Source organism: Zosterops lateralis (assembly GCF_965231275.1).
Source record: "Zosterops lateralis genome assembly, chromosome: 1".
Taxonomy (NCBI): domain Eukaryota; kingdom Metazoa; phylum Chordata; class Aves; order Passeriformes; family Zosteropidae; genus Zosterops; species Zosterops lateralis.
The window spans coordinates 124102527-124127188 of record NC_139762.1 but is presented as its reverse complement, the minus strand read 5'-3'; the positions used below and the strand labels follow the sequence as shown (position 1 = coordinate 124127188).

The 24662-nt window shown below is 41.7% G+C and overlaps 2 protein-coding genes across 2 annotated transcripts; both read right to left on the bottom strand.

The window, feature by feature from the left end:
* Positions 1-3538: 3538 nt before the first annotated feature.
* LOC310914653 (fatty acid-binding protein 5) lies at positions 3539-8488 on the bottom strand. Its single transcript, XM_083870966.1, has 4 exons — positions 8371-8488; positions 5465-5637; positions 4408-4512; positions 3539-4287 (listed from the first exon to the last, which is right to left on the bottom strand). Exons 1-4 carry the CDS (start codon positions 8444-8446, stop codon positions 4237-4239), a joined length of 405 nt encoding a protein of 134 aa, XP_083727092.1. The 5' UTR covers positions 8447-8488; the 3' UTR covers positions 3539-4236.
* Positions 8489-19658: 11170 nt separating this feature from the next.
* Positions 19659-22855, bottom strand: MRPL53 (mitochondrial ribosomal protein L53). The gene is made up of 3 exons (XM_083862057.1): positions 22742-22855; positions 21709-21821; positions 19659-20077 (listed from the first exon to the last, which is right to left on the bottom strand). The coding sequence occupies exons 1-3, from the start codon at positions 22828-22830 to the stop codon at positions 19950-19952; spliced, it is 330 nt and encodes a 109-aa protein (XP_083718183.1). The 5' UTR covers positions 22831-22855; the 3' UTR covers positions 19659-19949.
* Positions 22856-24662: the final 1807 nt, after the last annotated feature.

Below are 24662 nucleotides of genomic sequence, written 5' to 3'. Positions count from 1 at the left end.
ATTTTTGTAGGACATTATCTGAAACTGGTTCTAGATTGCATGAGTTGCAGAAACTTTACATTTCTTCTGAAACTATAGTGAACTTCACATGTAAATATCTTCAGAATATAATTAAGACCACCTGGTAGAGGGAATTGATTTTGAAAACATTTTTGCTGGAAAGGAAACCAAATTCACTCCTGGGAGCAGGGTCTCTTATAGTGCTTCCTTTTCCTCTGAAATAATAGTATGAAGTAAAACCATTCTGGGAAGTGTCAACAGAAACTTAATTTGATGTACAAGAGCTGAACAGCCAAAGCTAGAAGAACCATGGGAAAAATGTGTTTACACAGATGCTGGATTTTCTCCAAAACCTAAGAAAATAGTGCTAAATCCTCTCAGGGCTGAACAATGGGACTGAATTAAGCATCAAAGAATAAATAATATATGTTAACTTGCTCCCACCCACTCTCACACTGGGGTTTTTTCCCTACGATCACAAATAATCAACATAGTGCAAAGGTTTCTAATCCATTCATTGTGTCAGCACATACTCAGGCAGAGAAGGAATCATCAACAAAGGTCTGAGTGGAACTGGTCTGCATTGCTGCTTTTATTTTTGTTAAACCATTTTATGTAGAATATAAAAAATATGGCAGTTCCTTCATAGAAATTAGTTTTAAGTATGAATTTGTGTGTAAAACCTGAAGATATCTGAGCTGGAGAATGATGCTCTGATAATGAATGAGCTCAGGCACAGACTGACACCCCAGGCTGAGCTGAAATGGGGCAGAGACCCAGGTGTCTCTTAGGACCCCGAGAAATGTTTACAGGGCACTTATTTTCAGCATCTGACCTTAATAAGAGTTACTTTGAATGGACTGTTAATGAAGCAATAGAATTCATGTAGAAAAATTATGTAGAAGTAGATAAGGTGGTTTATGCAATATTAGATTTTTAAGTCTTGACAAAAAAAAAAAAAAAAAAAAAGAGTGCCTATTCAATGATTAATTTGCTTTTCAGATGTTTGAGTGTCAGTTAATAAAGCCTAATGGCCAATGGCAGAGCAAAACTGTGTCTCTGAACTTGGTCTTCACACCTGAAGAAATCAGCAATCTTTTTTTTTCTGGACAGCTGACAGCTATCAGTGGAACCATATCCTCTGAAAATTGAGATGTTTCCTACCACTGACTTTGTTTTTTAAAAAACTTTGATCTGCAGGGCTTGTGTGAGGTAGGAAGGGGAGAGGAAGAGGAAAAGCCAGTATTAATTGCAGAGATTGCAGGCAGAGTAGGATAACAATTTTGAAATAAATCATAAAACTAAACCATAACAGGAAAATCCTTAATAGTCTGAGCATTATACAGAGCCACTACACTCTCCACAAAGCACAGTGCCATTTCATTAGTGTTCCTGGAAAGCTCAAACAAGAGACTTCCCTAATGTGGTGGAATATCAGATCTACACTACGAAGCAACTTCATTTTCTACTCCTTTATCCCACTTCACTACCAGAAAGTCTCCACCTACCCACCTACTCACTGACACATAAACAGCCTCTTCCTTGTAAACAGCAGAACTACACCCATTTGAGAAGATAGTGAGATTTAAAGATATAAATTGGACACGGCTCGTGACTTCTAATGAATGTGTTTTGCACACAGAAACTGCTTCTCTTTGAGCAAGTTCTACTTTCAGCTTCATTTGCTAAACATGATTCTTTCATCCCTCCAAAGTATTTCAAAAAACATGCACTAAAATATCACAACAAAGCCTGTCTCCTCATTTATTTCTTTAGCATTACAAAGCAGTCCTGGCTGGATAATGCACAACTTCTTCTTTTTCAGTTCTACTCAGAGAACTTTCTTTTCTGCCTTCTTATGTGATACAGTGAACTACAGTTATTCAAACGTCAGGAAAATTGGTTATTTTGCACTGATGAGAATATTGTGCATGTAAACTCATGAAGAGTGAAGCTTTTTTCTAGTTTAATAAATAACAAGAGGAAACTGGAAATTAAATATATTTTCAAGTCTTGAGCATTATAAATCTTGGCTTGCAGTACTATAAAACAACTGTCATTTTAAGTGTGTGGTCTAATCTAACACAGGTTGTATATATGGTAGTTCTGGGTCACAGGACGCTGACATTGAAGTTCCTGGCAACTGAGGATGGAGCTAATATCAAAATAAAGCAAATAAATATGTGAGACTAAGTAGTTTTGGAGAATTAGTTCTAAAGAATTTCAGCTCCCTCTTAATCTGCCGCTTATCATTGGTCAGCTTCTGAGCTTAAGAGAACTTCTTACGTGTGCCAAGAGACCTTGTAATGTTGTACTTCCGTTAAATGTCAAACAGTGTCACTTCCATGTGCAGTCTTTCCATCATCAAGGCACTTTAATGGTCCATCCCCTTCACTGGGCTGCCTATTTTCATAACATTTGTGGAAGAATAATTATCTTTGGGACCTCTAGCCTCTACTTCACATACTGTTGAATTTGGAGACCACAGATAGGCAGACTTCATAAGCCTTGTTTCCAAAGGAAATCACTCTAAAAAGACACTCTTCTGCCTTTTGTTTTACAAGAAGTGATCTCATTGTAGTCAAAACGGATGTCCTATAAAAGACATTGGACTGTTTTTCCATTCTAATGAAAGATAAACAATTAACACCACCCAGGATCAGGAGTAAACAAGCAAGGGTAAGTGATAGACCAGTGACCCCATAAAAGGCTTAATGCCCAGTTGAAAGCAGTAAGAGTGTCCCTTTAGGGAGGCAGGATTTTCATATCATACCCAATGCTGTTTAGTGTATTTCTGATTTGAAACTTATTGATCCCTAATCAGATCAGTTTGTTTACCATATTACTTCTATGGGTAGGTTCCTTCTATTTCTAATGTCTGTATAAGACTACATCCTCTACCTTTAGGGTTCATATTAAAATGAGGAAAAATACAACTAGAAAATAATATGAAAAATGACAACCCAAAAAGGACGCACAAAAAGAAATTGCAAGAAATGTTCTCCAGGGAGAAATGCTTTCAGATGACAGAGGTAAAGGGGATGACATTATAACCAGTCACAAAATTTTGAAAAAGATAAATGGTCCAAAATTATGGAAAAAGTCACTTTCTATGGTTAGCAGAATGAACACAAAATAACAGATATTTCTATTTGAGTAAGCTCAGTAATATACCTGCACTGACCAGCTAAAATCTCAGTAGTAAAAATCAATTCTACAATGGCAGAGGCAGCAAACAGGATCTGTGCAATTACATGATCCCTCAGGCTCCTGAATTCATGGAAACCTTCCCGTCACTACATTATTTCACATTTAGGACATGCTGGTCTGGTGTCACAGAAATTCATCTAAACCTTTTTAATTTTTGTCTCATCTGACATCTTTGGCAGAATGGTAGAATTATAGGCTGGCTCTGTTTCCCAGCCAGTGTAAAAGTAATACTCAAGACACTGATATTTCTGATCGTTTATTATGGCACTTCAAAGCATATAAACTCCATTACTAGGTGTTTCAAACAATTTAAAAAAAAAATGAGGCTTTAGGTTTTAGGCAGTATTTCAGCAGATTTCAGTAAAGAATTTTGAGAATGTTACTAGACAAGGAATAAAAGTTTTGCTAGGAAAAGTCTTCTTAAAATAAGACCTCCTTTCAAGAAAGTGTGTATGTGTTTACTTAGATTTATCATGTTCATTGGCTTGCTGGTATGTACATATTGAGATTAAGAAAATTGGGTTTGAAACACAAAAACCCCAAACTAACCCTGAAAATCCATTCCTCTGCTTAAACATCAATCTAGCTTATCTCATATTTATACCCACCCAATTCTATTTACTTGCAACATGGAAATTAGTAAAATTTGAAACTGGAAGAACTCCACAGCCCAAATTTTGAATGTTTTTTCTATCTTAGAGAGTAGGGATATTTGTGATATATTGTCTTGTGCTGAAGGTAGATTGTAGAAGAGCCTAAAACAAATCAGTTTTTCATGAAACCTCACTTAAAATTCCACTGTAGTAACAATATTTCCACTTCATATATTCAACAATTTTATTTAATAGCCTAACTTCAGAATAGTTACATAATAGTTACATCACGGCCTTTAAAAAGAATTGCACTCGGCTACTCAGTTCATTGAAATACTAGAAAACAGGGAAAAGGAAAATAAGGAGTGAAAAGGAGCTCTGTCCACTGAACTGAGTTGTTTGCAGCAAGTTCCTACTGAACCTGAAGATGTTCTCATGCTTTCTGGTAGACTCGAACACACTTAACACCATTCATGTCGCATTCCTAGAAGATACAGAGAAGGATTTATTAATTTATCTCTCAGCACAGACCAATGGGGAAAAGACACATTAGGAGTTACTTTTCAGGCAGTACTTGGGGATCAGAAAGTAGGATTGAACTTACCACCACCAACTGTCCATCCACTAGCTTCCTTGTTATTGTGGTCTTCTTGCCATCCCATTCCTGCTCTTGAATCAATGACCCATCATCTTTTAAGCTGACAAGGGTCTGAAAGAAAAACCTGACCATCAATATTTTCCCCATGACATTTGGGCAGCACTGAGGCTTTTCAACACCTTATTCCAAATGAAAGATTCCCACCCCAGTCCACTCAATAATAATTCTATCACTGTCAAATACAACGACAGAAATTATCTCAAACATTTTATCGATTCTCTTCTTACAGTAACTAACTCACTGTTCATTCACTCGCTGCTCTGACACATCAGACAGACCTTTGACAGCATCCACAATTTCAATTAACAGGAGCAGAAGTTGTTCTCTGATCATCTCTTTGTTACATGGGCTTTGAGCTTTTGTGTAGCATTTATCTGATCTTGCAGTAATAGACCAACTGAAAGTGTGTGGCTGGAGGGAGTGGGGTGATAAAGAGAGCACTCACACCAGGAAATGAGATGTATCCTTTGTGCTTTTCCTCCTTTGGGATAAATATTCTCCCTACTAGGTGCAAGGAGAAACTGTTTGCCCTCTAAAACTGGAGTGTAGTGACTGTAATTCACATGGTCGCCTTGTTGTCTGTGACCCCACCCCACACTGAACCAGGCTCTCTTGTTATGCAAATATGAGACAGAGCAGAAAGGTTAACCCTAGGGCTGAATTGCCTCTGATTAAACATCAATGGCATTTTTTTCCACAGGCTTCAGATGAAGTGGCATTTGGCTTTAACAGAGATTTAGAGGTCTATTTGTTTTACTAAGAAAATGCTTCTGCTACAGAATGAAAACAGCAAAATACACAAGACTATTGATTTCAGCATTCTCTCTCTTTGGAATTTGCTTAATCCACGTTAAAAAAATATTTCAATGAAACTTACAGAGACAACTGCTCATCAAATAAAGCATTGTTAGTGTAGATGTCAAAACTGATTTTAAAAGAGCATCTCCCTTTGTAAAACACCCAAAGAATTGCCCTTTTTAAACAGAAAGTCTAGTACACTGACCTGAGTTTTCCTGCCATCTAATGTATTTTCCTCAAATTTCTCACCCAGCTTGAAGCTGAACTGTGAAGTTTTGAAGGTGCTTTCTGTTTTCATGGTGATTGTGTCCCCATCCTTAATAATGTAAACGTCTGGTTTGGCCATGCTTCCCATTTTTCTCATAGCCATACCAACACCTGCAAAGGAGAGAGGCACAGAGTGTCACAAAGTCAGTTAAACCATGAGGCTTAGGGCCACAGAAGAATTCAAATACCTAATTCCCATTTAATTAGGCAGTTAAGTACACTTGAGAATCAAAGCTCAAGAGCCACAAAGAAAGAGGATGTTTTAAATTTTCCACAGATGAGGAAGAAAAAAAAGCTTATTTGCAGAGTTACTCTTTTGTTTCCTCAGAGAGCTGAAGTTAAATTTATTTTGCCCTCTAGAGGATTTGTAGATATCCCAAAACTCAGCACTGATTTTTTTTTCAAACAAAAATAAATAGCACACAGGAAAACAAATATAAAAGCTTAAAAGAAAACAAAATTATTCTCTTCAAATTCTGAACACTGAAAATTCTACAAATTATTTTAATTGACAGATTAATCCACTTTATTCAAATTTACTCAAGTATTACTTCCATTAATTTGTACACCATTGCAAACATGCAATTTTTAATTAAATTTTGTATTTTACATCCTGTTTACAAAGCATGGAGTTGTGAATTAGAAAATTATTATCATAAAAAATAGTGTTTACACACACATGCAAAAGACGGAGAAATGGAGAAATGAGCAAAATGAGCAATTTGCAACTGGCTGAAAATTCATGATCTGGAGACAGCAGCCCTGAAAACTCTTCAGATTCTCCCTGCTTTGGCCCCTGCATGCACTGTTTGGGGGGTTTCCTTGAATCTTTTTTGATCTGAAGGATGAAAATACAAATAAGAGAGCACCAAGCAACAAAAGTGAATCCATCAAACTGGTAAGTGCATATCAGAACCATGAATTGATATGCAACCAAATGGGGCAGAAAGTACCACCAAGTCAGTGAGTGCCAGGGTTCTGCAACTGGTGTAGTTTAAAAATGTTGTCAAGTATCAGCACAGCATTCCCCTGGTATGTGGAGGTAAGGGTTCAGTCCTTGAAAGGGAAATAAAGTACTTTCCAGACACTGCTTCTCCAGAAACCCAAATGAGATTCCAGGATTGAGCTTTAAGCTTGAGGTCACAGGGGAAAAAAAACAGTTCTCTTCAGTCCAGCTTTTCTGATCAGAACTGGAAATTCTTGCCACAGTAACCTCCACACATTCTCTTGCTGTAGTCCAGGCCAGAGTAATCAGGGAGTTATTTGTGCAGCTACAGCTCGGGATCCAAGTAAACAGAGATGAGCTGCATGTCTTCCATATGGCAAGAAGAGAAATTCCAACTTCTCTGTCCTAAAATGTTCTTTCACACAGAATGAGCAGAATCTCTGTAGTCTCATTTATGGTGCATCAACAGGATCAAAGGGAAAGAGTTTCACAAGTGGCCAGCAAGGGTGAATTCTAGTAAATGACTGGCTCCTACAATGTGACTTGGTATAAATTTAATTGCCTAAATTGTAAATGGAAAAGTGACTGGTTTGTGACTTCAATCTACAACCAAACAACAGGCTGTTGCTGCCTACACATGGGAGGTGCTCTGCAGTTGCAGCACTTAATTTCTACTTTGAAGTTGCAGCTTGGCACACGCCTAGGTCTGGCCATTGGACATAAGCACCAAGGCATCCTAATCCACGGCTCAACCAAGCTGAGCTTGAAATTCTTGAATTGCCTCCAAAGTCTCCCTAAGACTCCAGTCCAAAAGGTTTTCTCATATCATATCTATCACATACTTAGAGGCCTCCCAAAATGTAACTACAGCCATCATTGTCTGCAGAGCATAAATGCAGTGATGCTTTTTGTATTTTATATGAAGAACATAAGACCTAAATTCCTTCCTCTCCTCCATCTAAAGATAAGGCTACAGAGGATCTTCTGCCTCTTGAGAAAATACCATGGCTTTCATCTGTGAATAAATTGCAGAAAACAATAGCTCCTGGGCCTTACAGACACTGACAGGTATCTATCCCTGCCAGCCGGGATGCTCACAGCAATGTGGTAAATCAGAGCTTGCAGATGAGGCTCCCGGTCTGATGGGTGTGTTCTTCATGCGGTAACTTCGTGTTAAAAAAAAATGTAGGGCAACCTGGACGCAGGGATAACAAGCCACGACCATCCCCCTGAGATAAGGGGGGAAGGAAAACGAAGAAGAAAACAGGCAAATAGCCTCGGGCAGGGCAGCCGGTTACCCACAGGCGCCTGATCCAGTTCTGCTTTCTCGGGAGGAGACAGCCAAGGTGACTCCATGGGGAGCAGCCCCGGCAGGTCTGAGCGCGGCCGCCCCAGGCGGGGTGAGCCGGCCCGGCCCCGGCACAGCCCGGCCCCCGCAGCCCCGGCCCGGGCATTACCGGGGAGGCGAACCGGCCTGATCGCGGTAATGCCGCTGCTGCGGAGGGAGGCGGCGGCGGGGAGGCGGCAGCGTGCCTGCTGGTGCCGGCATCTGCCTCACAGCAATTACCGCGCAAAAAGGGTCGCTGACATCTTTAGGACGCGGAGCCAGAGGCGGCAGCTCTCCTGAGAGGGAAGGTCTGCTGCCTGCCGGCCAGCGCTCCCTTCCCGGAGCCGAGAAAGCGCGGAGCCCCCGGCGCTGCATCCCGGAGAATCCCGGCACCAGCCCCGCAGCCGCCGCACACCGCGGTCACGGCCGGGCTGCAGCTCTCCCCCGGGCCCGGCTCCGGCACCGCGCTCCCCGCGGACCTTGGACAGAGCCTCGCCGGCCGGCAGCGACAGCACATCCCGCCGCGGCATCCCGGCATCCCGGCATCCATCCCTCCCTCCCGGCTGCTTACCCAGCTCCTTCATGTAGTCCTCGAAGCCCTCGCTGGAGACGAGGCACCATTTACCCAAAAAGGCGTCGATGGCCATGGCGGCGGCGCTGGAGCTGGCGGCGTCCCTGCAGAAACGTGAATGCAGACGGACGGGCTGCGGCGAGGCCGCGGCCGCTTTTATAGCCGGGCCGGCAACATGTGCTGCGCCAGGAGCCAATGGGGCTCCCGCCGAGCCCCCGCCCGGAGAGACCCGCCCGCGGCAAGGGCGGCAAGAGCGGGCACGCCACGGCTCTGCCCCTGCCTCTGCCCGCCCTCCGCCCGCACAGTCACCACAGACACTCACGGACACCGACACTCAGACAGACACACAGACACAGACACACAAAGCAGACACACACACACACACAGAGGCAGACATGCTCGCACTCACATGCACACACACACACACAGACACACAAAGAAAATGCACGCTCACTCGCACACACACACAGACAGACACACACTGGCAGACACACACACAAGCAGACATACAGAGGCAGGCATGCTTGCACTCATGCACACACAGACACACACACAAACACACACAAAGAAAATGCACCTCACACGCATACAGACACACAGACAGACACACACTCACAGACAGACACAGGCAGACATGCTCGCACTCACATTCACACACATAGAACACACACACAAATAAAATGCACGCTCACTCGCACACACACACAGAGACACTCACAGACACACAAGCAGACACACACACACAGAGGCAGACACACTCACACTCATGCACACACACAGACACACACACAAATAAAATGCACGGTCACTCGTACACACACACAGACAGACACACACTCACAGACACAGACACACAAGCAGACACATATACAGAGGCAGACACACTTGCACTCACATCTACACACACACACACACACAAAGAAAATGCACGCTCACTCGCACACGCACACAGACAGACACACAGATACACAAGCAGACACGCACACAGGCAGACACGCTTGCACTCAAATGCACACACATAGACAAAGAAAATGCATGCTCATTCGCACACACACAGACAGACACACAAGCAGACACACACAGGCAGACACACTTGCACTCACATGCACACACATAGACAAAGAAAATGCACGCTCACTCACACACACAGACACACTCACAGACACAGACACACAAGCAGACACATACACACAGAGGCAGACACACTGGCACTCACATGCACACATAGACACACCCAAAGAAAATGCACGCTCACTCACACACACAGACACACTCACAGACACACAAGCAGACACACACACACAGGCAGACACGCTCGCACTCACATGCACTCGCACACACACACAAATAAAATGCACGCTCACTTGCACATACACACACAGACACACACTGGCAGACACACACACAGAGGCAGACACTCACACACTCCCACTCTTACACATACACTTACAACCCCTCTCTGCACCCCAGCACGGCAATGCCCAGGAGCAGTGGGGCACTGCCAGAGCTGTCCAGCCAAGGGATGCTGTGGCCTCAACGCTCCTTCCAACACCAACTCCACCTGGCATGGTGAAGGAGTTCAGCGTGCTGAGTGCTAGTGCCCATGTGCTCCAAGATAGCCTCTGAATGCTAAATTATACTGTTTGTTACCTGTCACGTTTTTTTGAAGGCTAATTCAAAATATCATCATATGCACAGAGATAGAGCAATAAGGCACCAGCATCCAAAGCAGTTTATTGGGTTTGATTGCCAGCCTTCCCAACAATTCCCCAACTCCCACCAGTACATCACATCTTATTGAATTACAGCAATCCATAGTTACTGTGACCCTGGAAGATACCTTCTACATACACACAGTGGTAAGTTTAGCAAACAAAATCAATCAAAATACAGAATTAATGTGGGTGCTTGCAGTACTCAGGAAAAATCAAAGCCTGAATGCAACCTCATGCCCTAGCACTGGAAAAATGGAGATAAGATATCTTGGTTTTAGTCCATATTGAACTGCAATTCCTACTTCTTAAATGAAAATACTGCAGCTGCCACTACTCAACACTAGCACAGAAGTAGAGTCATAAAATATTCTCTGTCAACAGGCCCTGTGAGGTTTTGACCAATCTTTTGTCAAATTCTGTCAGGTGAGTAGAGATTTACTGTCATATTCTGCGAGGAAGCTGCTATTTTTAAGTCACAAAAAAATATCCTAATTCAAATGTACCTCCCCAATTTGTTTCCAGCATCAGGATTATGTCAACCTCTGCCTCTTTTGGCCTTGTATTGCACTGGATGAAACCCACAGTGACTTTCTTCTGTCTGGAAAAAGAGAAGTGTGAAGATACATCTGGTATCTCAAGGTTTTTTAATGGAATAACAGTCACTACATTTCTCTGCTAGTACTTTCATGAAGGAGTTTGAGACGAAGGTATCAAAACCAGAGAAGACAGCATGGCAGGTCCTGTGCTGTTTCCAGCATTTCACAATATGAGAAGGTACCATAAAGCCAAATGTTTTGGAGCAAGGAGGACTTTTTCCTTTAGACTTTGCTGTGATATACAACTTCACACAGCAGCTAGCAGTTTCAAGACTTTGTAGAAAGTCAGATTTGTCATACGCAAAAACCCCAGATAATTTTTAAACTGATATTTTTTTAAAAATTTCTCTACCCTTCCCTACAGAAATTTAATTACTTTAATTACTTTCTGCTTCTCTGACTATATGCTTGCTTTTAATATGCAAACAACATTATAGCATCTGCTCATAAGACAGCGTCACATTGCTTCTCTTTTGTGTTATTAAGTAGGTACATTGAAACACAAGACTGTCAACATTCTTCCACTTCTATTTTTTTTAATTTAATCTTGTGTGTGTATCTCATGTAAGGGATTTCAGAGTAAAGGTTAAATTAGGGTGATGTTTACTGACTAATTCATGATAGTTGAATCAACATGCTGTCCATCCTGCAGTTCTCTGGTTGCTTAGAGAAAGGATAAATGAAAAGCCATTAGATTAGGGATCAAACAGAATCATCCTTCAGGAATTAGGAAGCCTTCAGTCTTGTAAAGCAGGGACAATTTCTAGAAATAGAAATCATGGCTTTACTCCACATACACTAGCAAATGATTTTGGATCCACATTTCTGCAGTGCTGCCTGCAGATGGCTTATGCTATGCAAATAGTAGTCAGGTATAAGTGCTGATAATACAGCAGAAGATGTAAAATCCACTATTTCCATCTAGTGGTGAGATAGTATTCCTGGATCTGAAGTACCTGAAGATCCAGTTATCTACCTGTGCTCAATATTGCTACAGTTTTGAATCCTCCCACAAGTCATTTGGTCTGATTTATTCTCCTTACAAAATTTTCAGGTCTAGGCATGTAAGTTTATACAAGACATAAGAAGAAAAGAGACTCATCTCTCTTTTCTGACATGCAGATTGTTAGTATACAGTGAAAAAATCTCACTCAATTCTTACAAAGTTCTAATGTTTTGCAAAGTAATTAATTCAGTGATATGAATTACCGGCTATGATATTATCAATGCCACATATCAAAACTTCTTTGAAACAGAATAGTGCTGAAACTGCCCGTGTAGCAAATAAAGTAACTACAGGGTGCAGAGATGCATCCTTCTGGGTAAGGTACTAGTGGCTTGGGCTACAAAATATACATTGTTTCTTATCTTGACAGTACAGTATATATTTGCCAAATACGGCTCCTACTTTGGGAGGCAAACTAAAATGTTCAGATATCCAGAGGTGCTTGAGCCACAGGGATTCAACCCTGTAAATTTCAATTCTTGCCTGGTTTGAGGCTGACATAACAATCAGACCTTTTGTGTTTGTGTAGCATCCTCTTTAGATATATGACAAGAGAAGAACCAAATACATGCATACCTATGAATGGTATTGAATTTCTATGTCACATATTACTGTTTCAGTGCAGACAGAATAAATTCTCTGAAGTTTTGCTCATTTCCACATTGGACTACATGCTGCCCAAGAAAAGGAGAATCAAATTTATAATGAGAAGTGTAAATTTCTCTGAGGAAATGAGCTGCACGGCAAGCACGTAGCCACATTTAGGAGTAACCACCACCTTGGCAGCTTGAGCCTAACCAAGGATGAATGCTTTCCTGAGCTAGTCAACCCTTGCACCTTGTAGGAGGGGAAGATATTACAGGTCTTCATTACCAAGCACAAGGCAAAAGAGTGCACACAGACCTTCGTTCTACTCCTTCAGGTAGGTGTGTGTCGTGCAGTGATGCTTCATCTGACGGGGGAGCAGGGAAGTTGTGGCCAGCAGTGTTTGAGGTTTCTCTTCACGTAGCCATAGATTCACCTCCTGCATGCAAGCTAAGCTGTATTTTGTCTTTTGGAGTCACAAGACCTGCTGTTTGGGCAGGGCAGAGCACCACCTCCTCGTCTGCAACATATCATTAATCAGGTTCTATAAGAGGTGTAACTTTTTCCCTAGACCTTTACTCATTAAACTGCCCATACATTTACCTTAGAGGGACCTCAATCTGATAGCACTATGCTCTACTGTGTAAGGGAGGATCTTGCTTTCTTTCTAGTATACAGACATGTTGTGTATATAGACCACATTTTCTAAGTGGTAGGCTTCTTTTAGATAAGATTACCTTTCGAGAAAGCCTAAAAAAATTGTCAGGAAAATTGGACATCACTGCCCAAATTTTACTCTTCGGCCTATCCCTAGCTGTGGAAAACGTTAAAGCAGTCCATGAGTAATAGTTACTCCCCCCCAAGGCATGGATGGGAAAAATTGCATAGGTAGCACAGTTTTGTTTCTGTTTCCTTGTTGTACAAGTGTGGTTTTCCCTTCCCAGCCCTGTCATCACCGGGCAGGCATGATGAAACATGCTGCAGTTGCCTAGCTGGCCTAAGGAATAATCTTTGCCACTCAAGAGATGTTTGCTTGGGCAATACTAGACCAGGGATTATGAAGCAACAACACATGAACCTGCAAGTTTTCTTTTGTATGTCAATATGCACAAGATCTTCCGGCACATCAGCATTTCATTACCTCTGAGCTAGAAGAGCTTGGGCATAGCTTGTGTTTTATCAAAGAGCTTTGTTGCAATACATCTGTTTTTGAGTCTAGACAAAGCCATATTGCTCTTCAGCATGGAGCATGGATCCAAAGAATCCTTGCTGTAGATCTGGAGACTGCAGCATCTGCCCTGGGCAGGCAGCTGTCAGGGTGGACAGGCTCACGTGTGCCGGTGCTCTCATGCCACAGAGCATTACTATAATGCAATTAGCGCACTGGCAGCCTGAGCCCGGCTCCTCTACGTTGTCAGCAGCACGTTCAAAGCAAGGTTAAAGGGAAATGCTTCTAGGGCAAAGTTTACTGTGGCAATGGTGTCACAGCTTTGCAGTGATGAGAGAGAAAGCTCCAGAAACCTGCAGTGACTTGGAAGAGCACTCCAGGACTCATTTTCCTCATTCCAGACAAAAATTGACCAGATGTCAGATCCAGCCCAGGTCACAGTGACTGCAGATACGTGAGCTTTTACCTGAGTTTGGAAGCTTTGAAAAGTCCTTTTTATTTAGCAGCAGTATCTACCCTGAACAGCAAACATCCACATATAAGAATAAAAATATTTTTATTTATCTTCTGAATTTTATCATCAGCATAATCATTAAAATGCTAAAAAAAGAGATTAGGGTGACTACAAATCTTCCATAGCTGTCGTTTTAGGACTGAAAAAGCCTTTGATCCACGTAAAACAAAAGCTCATTAGCAGGGAATACCTGCTCACAGAAGAGACTTTCAGAAAGCAGATACTCTGGCATGGCTTTTACAAACTTCAGATGTACAAAAAAAATCATCCCAAATGATGTCTCCATAAAGACAAATAAAACCTCAACTTTGTCCTTTCTGTGTAGTCTGGAACAATAAGGACAAGGAATGCCAAAATTATTTGGAATAGGTAATGATAAATATTTCTACCAATTATGAAGAATTAGATTATGGATTTTGGAATCAATAAAGTACACATGTGCCCACTGGATTTTAAAAAGGTATATAAAGCTTTAGCTTTTTTCTTTGATTGCACATCATAAGTAGAGTTCCATTACTGAGGATATTGATCAATCACTGTGAAGGGAACCTCAGGAGAAAAGCAAGGTTTAATTTATAGTTATAACAATGCTTCTCATTCGCAGGATGTCACAATGAAGAGCTTCATAGTACAGATTTGAAGGGCAGAGCCCTTCATACTCTACAGACAAAGAGTCTTCTCACTGTGATGTGGATACCCAAACCTTTCCCAGGAAAGCTGGAGAGGGGCTGCAATTGCTCCTCCTCCTGTTGGCCAAAATCACGTAGTAGGGTGCTAGGAATATATGTAGGCTGTATACCTGACCAGGGCTCCCAAAGGGCTTCATCCTGGGGTGACAAGGGCTTAGGTGTAAAGCACCTGGGGCATTGTTGATGGGAGTTCCTTTTCACCAAACAGCACAAGCCTTCTCACACCTGCAAGCAGCAGGAAGAGAGGCTCTCCAAGCTGCTGCTCAATATATTAGCTTCCAGTTCTGACTCACCTTTCAAGACCTCCTTTTTCATGGACGGTAGAACAGTGGGGGGGAAAAACCCTTTGGAAGCTAAAGTTAGTTTTTACTATTATCCCATTGCCAACATGCTAAGTTTGCAAAGAGAGTTGACTACATGATTCATGTTCAAAAGTCTTCTAAGAAAATTCCTGCCTCTGGCATCTCAAGCAACCATGCAGGACAAGCAGGTATTTTCCAGCCTGCTCTTCTAGACTTGAAAAGTCTCACACTATTTGGGTTTATATCCCTGATTCCATCTCAAGATATGATATTACATATCTAACAAACAGACCAGAGAAAACATGTAAGGAAGTATGAAACTACATTGCAGTTCCCTGAATTTTTCCTATGCTTCAGCAAAAAAGTTTTCAGTACTGATTCTGCCACCTTTTATTTTGTGTGCAGCTTAACTGGATACTTGATATTTGAAGGAAAGAAGTAATCATCAGATTCTTAAATTTCTCATTCCCAGTAAATAATCTGAAATTCATTTGAGCAGTGGATTTTGAAGTCAAGTTCTATAAATCTTGTCTATAAAAAGACACTTTAAAAACTCCACGAAAATATTTATTGTTTCTTTTATTCATGCAAGCGACTTGAACCACTCAGATGCCCCAATAGTGAAAAGACCATTCTGTGCATCCATGCAAGACCTGTGTTAGAGAGGACAAACTTGCTGGCTTTGCATGCTGACCATACCACTTTTACAGTGAGGTCAGTCTTTGACTCCTTGTTAAAAAAGGGTGGAGGGTTCAAAAGAAACAGAGGAGTAGTGCTTGTGTAAGGAAGGAACCTGCTGCTTTGCCTCCTACCTCTTTCCTGAACTTCTCCCAGTGATTGTCAATCTGAATTGTGAAAATCTGCCCACTAAGGATGTCTTTCCCAGGCTTTGCTCCTATTGACCAAGCATTCCCTTCACAAACATGTCTGCTGGTCCACTTTTCCAGCTACTTTGCCTTGAAAGAAATATTCATATGGAAATAAGTCAAACTCACATCTTCCAGTGAAGCACAACACAAAGATCTCCTTTGATGTGCTATTAACCTCTACAATTAACACTGCCAGTATGTAGGAGACTGCCTTAAGTGAATCTCTAGGCTTGCCTTAACTCTGCTTTCAAGTACCACTTCAGAATTTCAAGAGTCGTGATCAAAACAGGCCAGCAGCTCCTTTGCCTTCACACATCTATCCCTGGGCTCATCTTTAGTTTTGTAAAATCCTGAGAAATCCAGCTCAATGTAAAGACCATTTTTCCTTAAGTTAATCAGAAGCCAAGTACCACCTCTACCTGTTCATGTTGCTCCATTCCAACATTTATCAGCTTACAGAGCAAGCCTGAGCAGGAAGGAGAGAACATGGAGTGGTCTACCAGCAGCAGAGTACCTTGGCTGCTTGAAGCTACTGCATGCTCTTGGCAAACACTAAAAAGGGCTCAGAAGAGTGACTCAGGCCTTCCAAGGGGAAAAGGGGTGCCTGGATGGGATCAAACAATACCAATAAGGAAAAAGACTATCAGACCAGGAGATGGAGAAGGCAGAGAAGTGCATCTGGAAGAGGCATCACTGATAGGCAACAAGTCAGTCTCAACATGACTCCAAGCCACTCAACGGCAGGGCCTGTATCCAGGGAAACTGGTTCCACATAGAGTTGGTTAGGTGGGCAGTGAGCTAGCAATTCTTAAAACTGCAAGGAGTGTATACACTTGTAGGAGATACATTTGAAAGCAAGCATCTTGAGAACTGTTAAATACAGTCCCAGGATATTCAACTTTTCAGGGGCTTTTCTGGCTTCTTTTTACCATATAAACTCTTTGGTCATTTAGAATTCAAACAAGCAGAGGTGCAGTGTTCACTTACACTGCTGCTCCTAGCTAAAATCTTTAATAAAAATACCGTTATCTTTTTCTAAAAACAATGCTGCAGATACTTAAAAAGGGAGTACCTCAGCCAGGTTGTGTTATCTGAATGGAACATTCATCCATTTCTATGTTCATCCAAACTATTTTCCCTATGCACTGATAAGACTGTCTAAATAAATAAGATCATTCTAATAACTGCTAAATCTCCAGGCATTAGAGATTTAGCCATTTTAATATCATCACCTGCTATCAGACATCCTACGTGGCCATGGTATTTGCATTTAGGCAATCCTAGTTTTTAGGGTCTATTCCAGTTCCTTTTACATTTGGGCAAACACCCACATTTTTGGTGGGATACAATAATCAAGATTAGTGGGCTAAAGAATAACAACATGCAAAGTCAGTGCTCACCCAGACACGCTTTGTTGTGCATGAGTGACCTTAATACCCTGTACATCCCCGGCGCTGGCCTGTGCATGTCAGGAAACTGTCAGAGCTTTGTTTCAGGCAATCAGCAGCAGGGGCTGGGAGTGCAGGAGCAGCCTGCAGCAAAGCTATCTAAATGCTCAGGGAAGAAAGTCATTACAGATTATCTTTAAAGTACTTGAAAAATAAATTTGTACCTTTATCTCCGCGATACAGGGAAAGCAATTTTCTACATATTAGCATAATAATCATCAGAGGAGTGCCTTCTTGCCCATCTTGCTTGTTTATATCACTCCAGTATCTTGTAGTCTTGAGGATGCACATTTTTACCTTGATTTTTCTGTCCTGTAGGTTTTGCTTTACACGTTGCATATTAAAAACCCAGTCTTTACTTCTTTTTCATGCACAAAACGTATCAGAGCTTTATTACTGCAAACTGCAGCTCTCAGCACCCACAGCAAAAGCAGCAGCAGCAGCCTACACCTCATCTCCTGAATTGTTGGTGATCTCTCAACAGCAACGTTGCAGGCCTTTGGCTTAACCTAAGCAGAAAGGTTGGGCATGTGTGGATTAACATGAAAGCATTTAGCAAAAGTGTGTTGTTTTTACAGAGTAGGATGCCCATCCATGCTAGTAAAGCAAAGAAATCAACTACTTTTCTTTGGCAACAGAAGGGATTCATTTTGGTGATAAAAAACTAGCTAGGATCTTCATTGTTCTTCCTTTTCTATCCATAAATATAAGCGGCAATCTTGGGCCAAAATAAATACTGTAGAAACTTAATTATTATTCATAATTAATTATTAATTACTAAACTCCTGTTTAACTCTTTAAGCACTTAGAGATGGCTAATCATTTGAGATGGATGTCGGCACTTCAAATTAAAACACAAGTTTTGTACACCGATGTACAGACTGTCAAAAGAAGAAAAAAAAATGCAAAAATCATTGGTATGTTACAGTAAGAGGGCTTTTGAGCATAGGAACACATGATTAACCAGGGGAGCAATAATTGTGTGTAGGTCTTTCTTCCACTTGAACAATTCTCACTCTTCCTGTAAAGCTTTTTCAGATAAAGTCATGGTAGATGATGCTATTCTAAACTGTGGGAAAAACAAAACAAAATAAAACAATAAAACAATCTGTCCTTTGAACATTCTTATTTCAATTTGATCCTCTTCTATGATACTCCTCTGGCTTGACAGGATTTTAAATCCTCTCTATTTCAGGCGTTCTCGCAACCCCTCCACTATAAGGGAGCTCAGTAGCAGGTTTAGCAGCTCAGCACTCCAAAACCACTCTGAAGAGCTGGTGGTATAATAAAAAAAAGGGTTCCACTGCAGAGAAGCTATTTATCCCAGACAAAGTTGTTCACATCTCTTGTTCCCATGTCCAAATTTCATTGAATCGTCTTATCTCACACTCTCCGGTTTGTTGCAAACACATGGGAAATAAACACCCAATGTCTTTAGCACAGCTCTCCTTCCCCAACACAAGACATCACCCTGACTTCACCATTCTAATGAAGAACTTGCTAAGAATTACCTTGACAGTGCTATTTAAAACCACCCTGCTTTCAGAACGGACAGTGTCCATTTAATAATCTTGGCAAAAGAAAGGTAAAACTAGTTTCAGATTTGTGTCCTAAATCTGCTGCCAACTTTGAAAGTATACGTACTAGTTTTAGAGAAATCAGGCATCAGATTATAAAGAGGTAGAAATAAAGCCCCTCAAGAATACCACACCTACAATTGTCAAAACTGGAACTACATTTTGTTATGAACAAAACTGATGGACATGAAACACATGTGCAGCTGACACCTTCACCTGCACAGCCTGAGAAGAGATTGACCCTTCCAAACCCACAGAGCTTTGCAATACAGATGAGACACCTAAGCAGTTACTTTAATAAATAACAGGGCTGGACATGGGACTATAAATACCAAATAAAGCCCTGCCTTTGATCTTTATAAAATAGTTAATGAAATATCCCAGAAATGAGTGACAAAACCACTACAAAACAGGACTTCAAAGACAGCCCTTTTCTCCAATTATCAAAAAAACTAACTTGAGCTAAACTTAGTTACTTTCGTGCAGGATGAGTAACTCTACTGTGTGTTGACAGTCCCATAACCTTGTTACTTTAATAGCTGAGCTAAATTTACATTTAGCAAATTTCCCACTTCCTCCAAAATAAAAGGAAGAAAGTGGTAGAGACTTAGCAACAGATGTTTTATAAACAGTAGTACAAAAACCACTCTATATTCACAGCCTGCTGTCCCTCAGCTAAATCAATGATGAATACTTTTAAAAGTTTTCTTCAAATTTTTAATAAATTTAATAGCTTTCAAATAATAATATCCACTCTAAAAACATTTTGCTTTACACTTATAGAAATTTTGTAGGAAATAATGTCCAAAGAGATCTGGCTTCATTGCAATATTAATTTAATAGCTAATGTGCATTATTCACATTGATATGCAAATACATGTGTTATTAGCCCAACATGCAGCTGCTTAGAGATGCATTCATGCATCTTACACCACTCTGATCCACTAATGTCAAAAGATCTGTTGATCTAGTATGTTCCCCTAGGGAATACAGAGAATATTTAAAGTCTTTTGGCCATCTCTCAAATTTTGTTGCATAGGAAAAAGTCTTCTGTGCAGTCTGCTGTTTCTAACACATGTAGATGCAAACACAGTTGTTTTTTTCCATTCTTCAGGGATTCTTCTTCTTGCTTTTCTGTTCTTCTTTAAGGTCTTTTGCATTACATCTGGATGCCAATGCTGTTAACATTTCCCCTGTCGTCAAGTGGGCTCCCTTCATTATCAGTCGATCTCCATCGGCTACAAATGAAGAAAACCTTAAGAAGTCACAAAGTGACAACTACTCCAGTGTGCAGCTGTTTTGTACATATAAATCCAAACATGCAGTTCATCTTGTCTGATCAGAAAGTACTCCAGCTACTAAGGAAACTGACTATGCACCACTGCCAAACAAACACATCAAACTGCACACAATATGCATTTAATTTTCACTTCTGCACTGCATTACTGAAAATTCTGAAGCATTTGTCTAGGTATGCCTATAGTAAGAACACATTTGATAAGAATGGCTCATACTATGCCCCTAAAGTCATTTCACAAAAGGCAAAGAAGGCATTGGAAGGCACAATTTCCACACATGGCTAAGCATTTTAGTAGTCTGTTGTCTGTGGTCCATTTATGTATTTCTTCAGCCAAAACAACAAATTGTTTCACACAATCCTGTGGTTATAATGTAAAAATATAGAAAGCACTAGGATTTGTAGACTTCTGAAAGAATTTATTTTAAAACAGGCAGAAACTGAATATTACTCAAGTTAATTATTTTACAAGATTTGCAAATACAAAACTGATACCCAAATAGTGAAACACCATGCTTGGCATCCATGTTCCAGCCTCATCTTTGCCAACTACAAGGGCTACAAACACTTCAGTGGAGAAAAATCAGCTCTTAAAAAATGAAGAGTTTAGAGGTGTCTTTGCATTAATGAGATAAACTGGTTTGCATTTATGTGAAAAAACATAGAGCTTTACTGCTTTAGTCTTAGTACATCACAAGGATGGGAAAGACATAGGCATGAGGGAGAGAGAGACAAGCAATATTAACATTGAAATACATAGACTTTCTTAAGCAAAATAAAGACCATTCAATCCTTTTAACATTTCCACCAATTCACTAAAAATATAGAAGTTTAAAGACAAGAGGGTAGCAGAAATCAATACTAATGAAAACTTTAATGGGCTACATGACATAGTGGTCCATTACAGCACAGCAGGAAAGAAGATGCAGCCAGAGAAAAGGACAAAAGCAGATTAGAGCCATCTGTTCATAGCCTAGAATCTGGGACGCTTCCAGAACTGATGAAATTTCCACCACCAATTCCCTGCCTGCTCACTATACCCTCAAAGGAAACCAAGAAATTTGTTGTACATAGTTGACCTCATTCTGCAGGTCCATCTGCACATGTACAGCCTCACCCATCTCAGCAGTTCCTTCAAATTACTCAGTTGCATAAGCAACTAAAGGTATTCAACCTTCTGTTCTCAAGACTGAGATACCTCCACCACAATAACATAAAAAAATTAGAGAAAGTAAACAGATTATTATATAAAAACAGAGCTACATTTACTTTCCTGGAATTGTACCTGACTTCCAGGTCATATAAGTACATCACTACAAAAGTACACTCAGCTCCAACGTTGTCAGTTGTTGGATCTAAGATCCTTTAGATGTAAAGACATACATGCACATTTATCTAGACATCAGCCTGGTAGTGACACCCTCTTTTTTTTTTTTTTCCTCTCAGCTGCACAACACCTAGTTATGGACCAGAGCCAAAAAAAATCACAGTTTTAAAAAAAAATAGACTACAACAACATTACAACAACACAAAACCAGGGGTTTTCTATTTGTTTAAAAACAAGCTCCTTACCAAACATAACATCTACAACTGGTTCAGATCCATCATGTCTCACATCAGTAGTCACTTCACAGTTTGTATTGGTAGCTTGGACTTTTTTATGGTAAATACATTGGAGAAATTTTCTGAAAATATATTGAAGATACATTAAGCACATTGTAGACAGAAATTAAAGTAAGCATATTTCTAAAACTAATTTGCATATCTCGATATTGCTGGGCAACAAAGTATAAACAAAACAGGATTTGTACTTAAGTTCAGACAGGTACTTATAAGAGAATCACTTTTATAAAAAATCCAAACTGATATTCCTTATGTAAAAAGCATACCAAAGAACTTTGTAAAACTTCAGTGTATACACTTTCAGTGTTTCTCTTTGCTAGATTAGTAACAATAATAAAAAATAAACAGCAAAGGCATTTTCTTTTTTCTTTATACATCACTTGCTTGCCAATGTTTTCTTGTTTGGGTTTGATACAGCATTTATTTATACGACATCTCTGGTCTCCTGTAGATTTTTTAAATGAGTGACGCTACTTTGAGCTGCTATTCGGGCAGTTTAAAGATACTGTAAATTAAGCTGTGTTACTAAATTCATTTTAGAAGTAGGTGTGCCTGTAAAGTCATTGCAAAAGGGCATCTTAGAATTGTTTGGTGCAGAACCTGCATCGCTGGAGAAGCACAATCTCCTTAATTTCCTCCCACAATTAATCATCGGCACACAGGAGCTGCTGCTGCCCCGCTCCCCTGCCCTGGAGCGGTGATAAACCCTCGCTACAGGACCAGCCACCGCGGGCAGCCCACCGAGGGCTCTCAAAGGTCGGTGCACACGCCCATAGAAGGGTCCGCGGCTGGGCACAGACGCTGTACCGGGAATGAGCCCTGGGTGCCAAAGCCCGGCCCTGGCCCGCGGAAGAGGGGGAACCCGCGCTCAGCCCGCCGCCCGGGAGGCCGCAGAAGGGCGTACGGAGGGCGCTGTGGTCTTACAGACACGGAGCCCAGACAGAGCGGGCCGGGGCCAGGGCCGCCCCCGCAGCCCCCTCACCTGGTGCTCTCCACGTTGGGCTCGAAGGGGCAGAACCGCACCGCGATACTCTTCACCGGCCGCAGCACCACGCTCACCTTGGACGCCATCTTCTCCCCACCCTCTACTACAGCTCCCAGCAGCCCTCGCGCATCGGTGCTCGGCGGCGGCGGCCGCGCCGGCCCGCCCCGTGGGCACCTGGGAACTGTAGTCCGTGCCGCGGCCGTTTAATGACGCGGGCGCTCGGGGCCAGGCTCCTTCCTGGCTGTGGGGGGAGAGGGCCCAGCTGACCTGCCTGCCCCAGAGAGTCATCGACTGTTCGGGTTGGAAGGGAGTTTAAATTTCATGTGGATCCAACTGCCCTCCCTGTGCGGGGGCACCTCTCACTAGACCAGGTCGCTCAAAGCTCCATCCAGCCTGCCCTTGAACACCTCCAAGGATGGAGCACCCGCCATTTCTCTGGACAACCTGTTCCAGTGCTTCACCACCCTCACAGCAAAGAATTTCTTCCTAATAATCTAATCTAATCTAATCTAATCTAATCTAATCTAATCTAACTCTCTGCCAGTTTGAAGCCATCCTCCCTTGTCCTGTTTTTTCCTGCTCTTGTAAGAAGTCCTTTTCCTAGTTCCTTTAAGGCTCCCTTTGGTACTGGAAGGCAACAACAAAGTCTCCCCCGGAGATTTATCTCCTCCAGGCTGAACAACCATGACTTTCTCAGCCTTTCCATGTAGGAGGAGTGCTCTGTTCTTCTGATCATATGTCGCCATCTGGACCTGCTCCAGCAGATCAATGCCCTTTGTGTCCTGAGGAGCCCAGAGCTGGGTGCACGGTCCAGGTGGGTTTTCACAAGAGCGGAGTAGAGGGCAAAGATAAGGATCAGTGAGAAGCTGCCAATACAGCTAAAGATAAACTAGAGGCAATAATTTGCAATACCTCAAGGAGGGGAGAGATTTGCAAGAGGCACTGCTGCTGGAAGTGAACACATTTGGGTTTTGTCCAGGAGCTGTTTCCCAGCCCTTGAATTAAGCCTGGAGAAAAGGAAGTTGGGGGTGACCTGATCACTCTCTACAACTCCCTGAAAAGGAGGGTATAGCCAGGTGAGGATGGGCCTCTTCTCCCAGGCAACCAGCGACAGGACAAGAGGGCATAATCCTAAACTGCACCAGGGAAGGTCCAGGTTGGGCATTAGGAAGAAATTCTTCAAGAAATAGAACTGGAACGGGCTGCCCAGAGAGGTGGCGGAGTCACCATCCTGTTTGAGGAAAGACAGGATGTGACACTTGGTGCCATTTCTATTTGACAAAGTGGTGTTTGGCCACAGGTGGGACTTGACCATCTCAGGGATGCTCTGGGCCCTGGTGGGTCCTGTGGCTGTGTCCGGTGTCGCCGTGTGTGGCGGTGCCACTAGATGGCACACGGCTCCCTGGTACACGGGCAGGGAGGGCTGGGGAATTTCCCTGCAATATTCTATACACACTCACCATCCCGAGCTGCGGGAACTGCATTCAATAGCTATCATCTCTCGGAAGGGGTAACCTATTTTTGGAAGCTTGTCTTTGTTTATTCCAAGTCCTCTTCCTTAAAAGATACTCCTATAAGTCATTGGGTAAAACCATTGTGTTCGGTGAGATTTGGAAAAAAATTAACTAGCAAAGCTAAGTATAATGGAGTCAATATAGTTGTAATGTTTAAAGCTTTTATTCCCTCGCTCAAGAGAATAACATATATATATATATATATATATATTGCATATATGTATGTTATATATAATGGTCTTCCCTTACGGCAAAAAAAAAAAAGGGGGGGGGGGAAATACATTCTCGTGAGATATCTTTTTAAAGATTTCACTGTAACCAATAAATAGCTGCTTTAAATAGGAATTTTTCCTCTACAGTAGGCTTAGACACAGGGCCAGGTAAATAGAGTATTTCTCATTTGG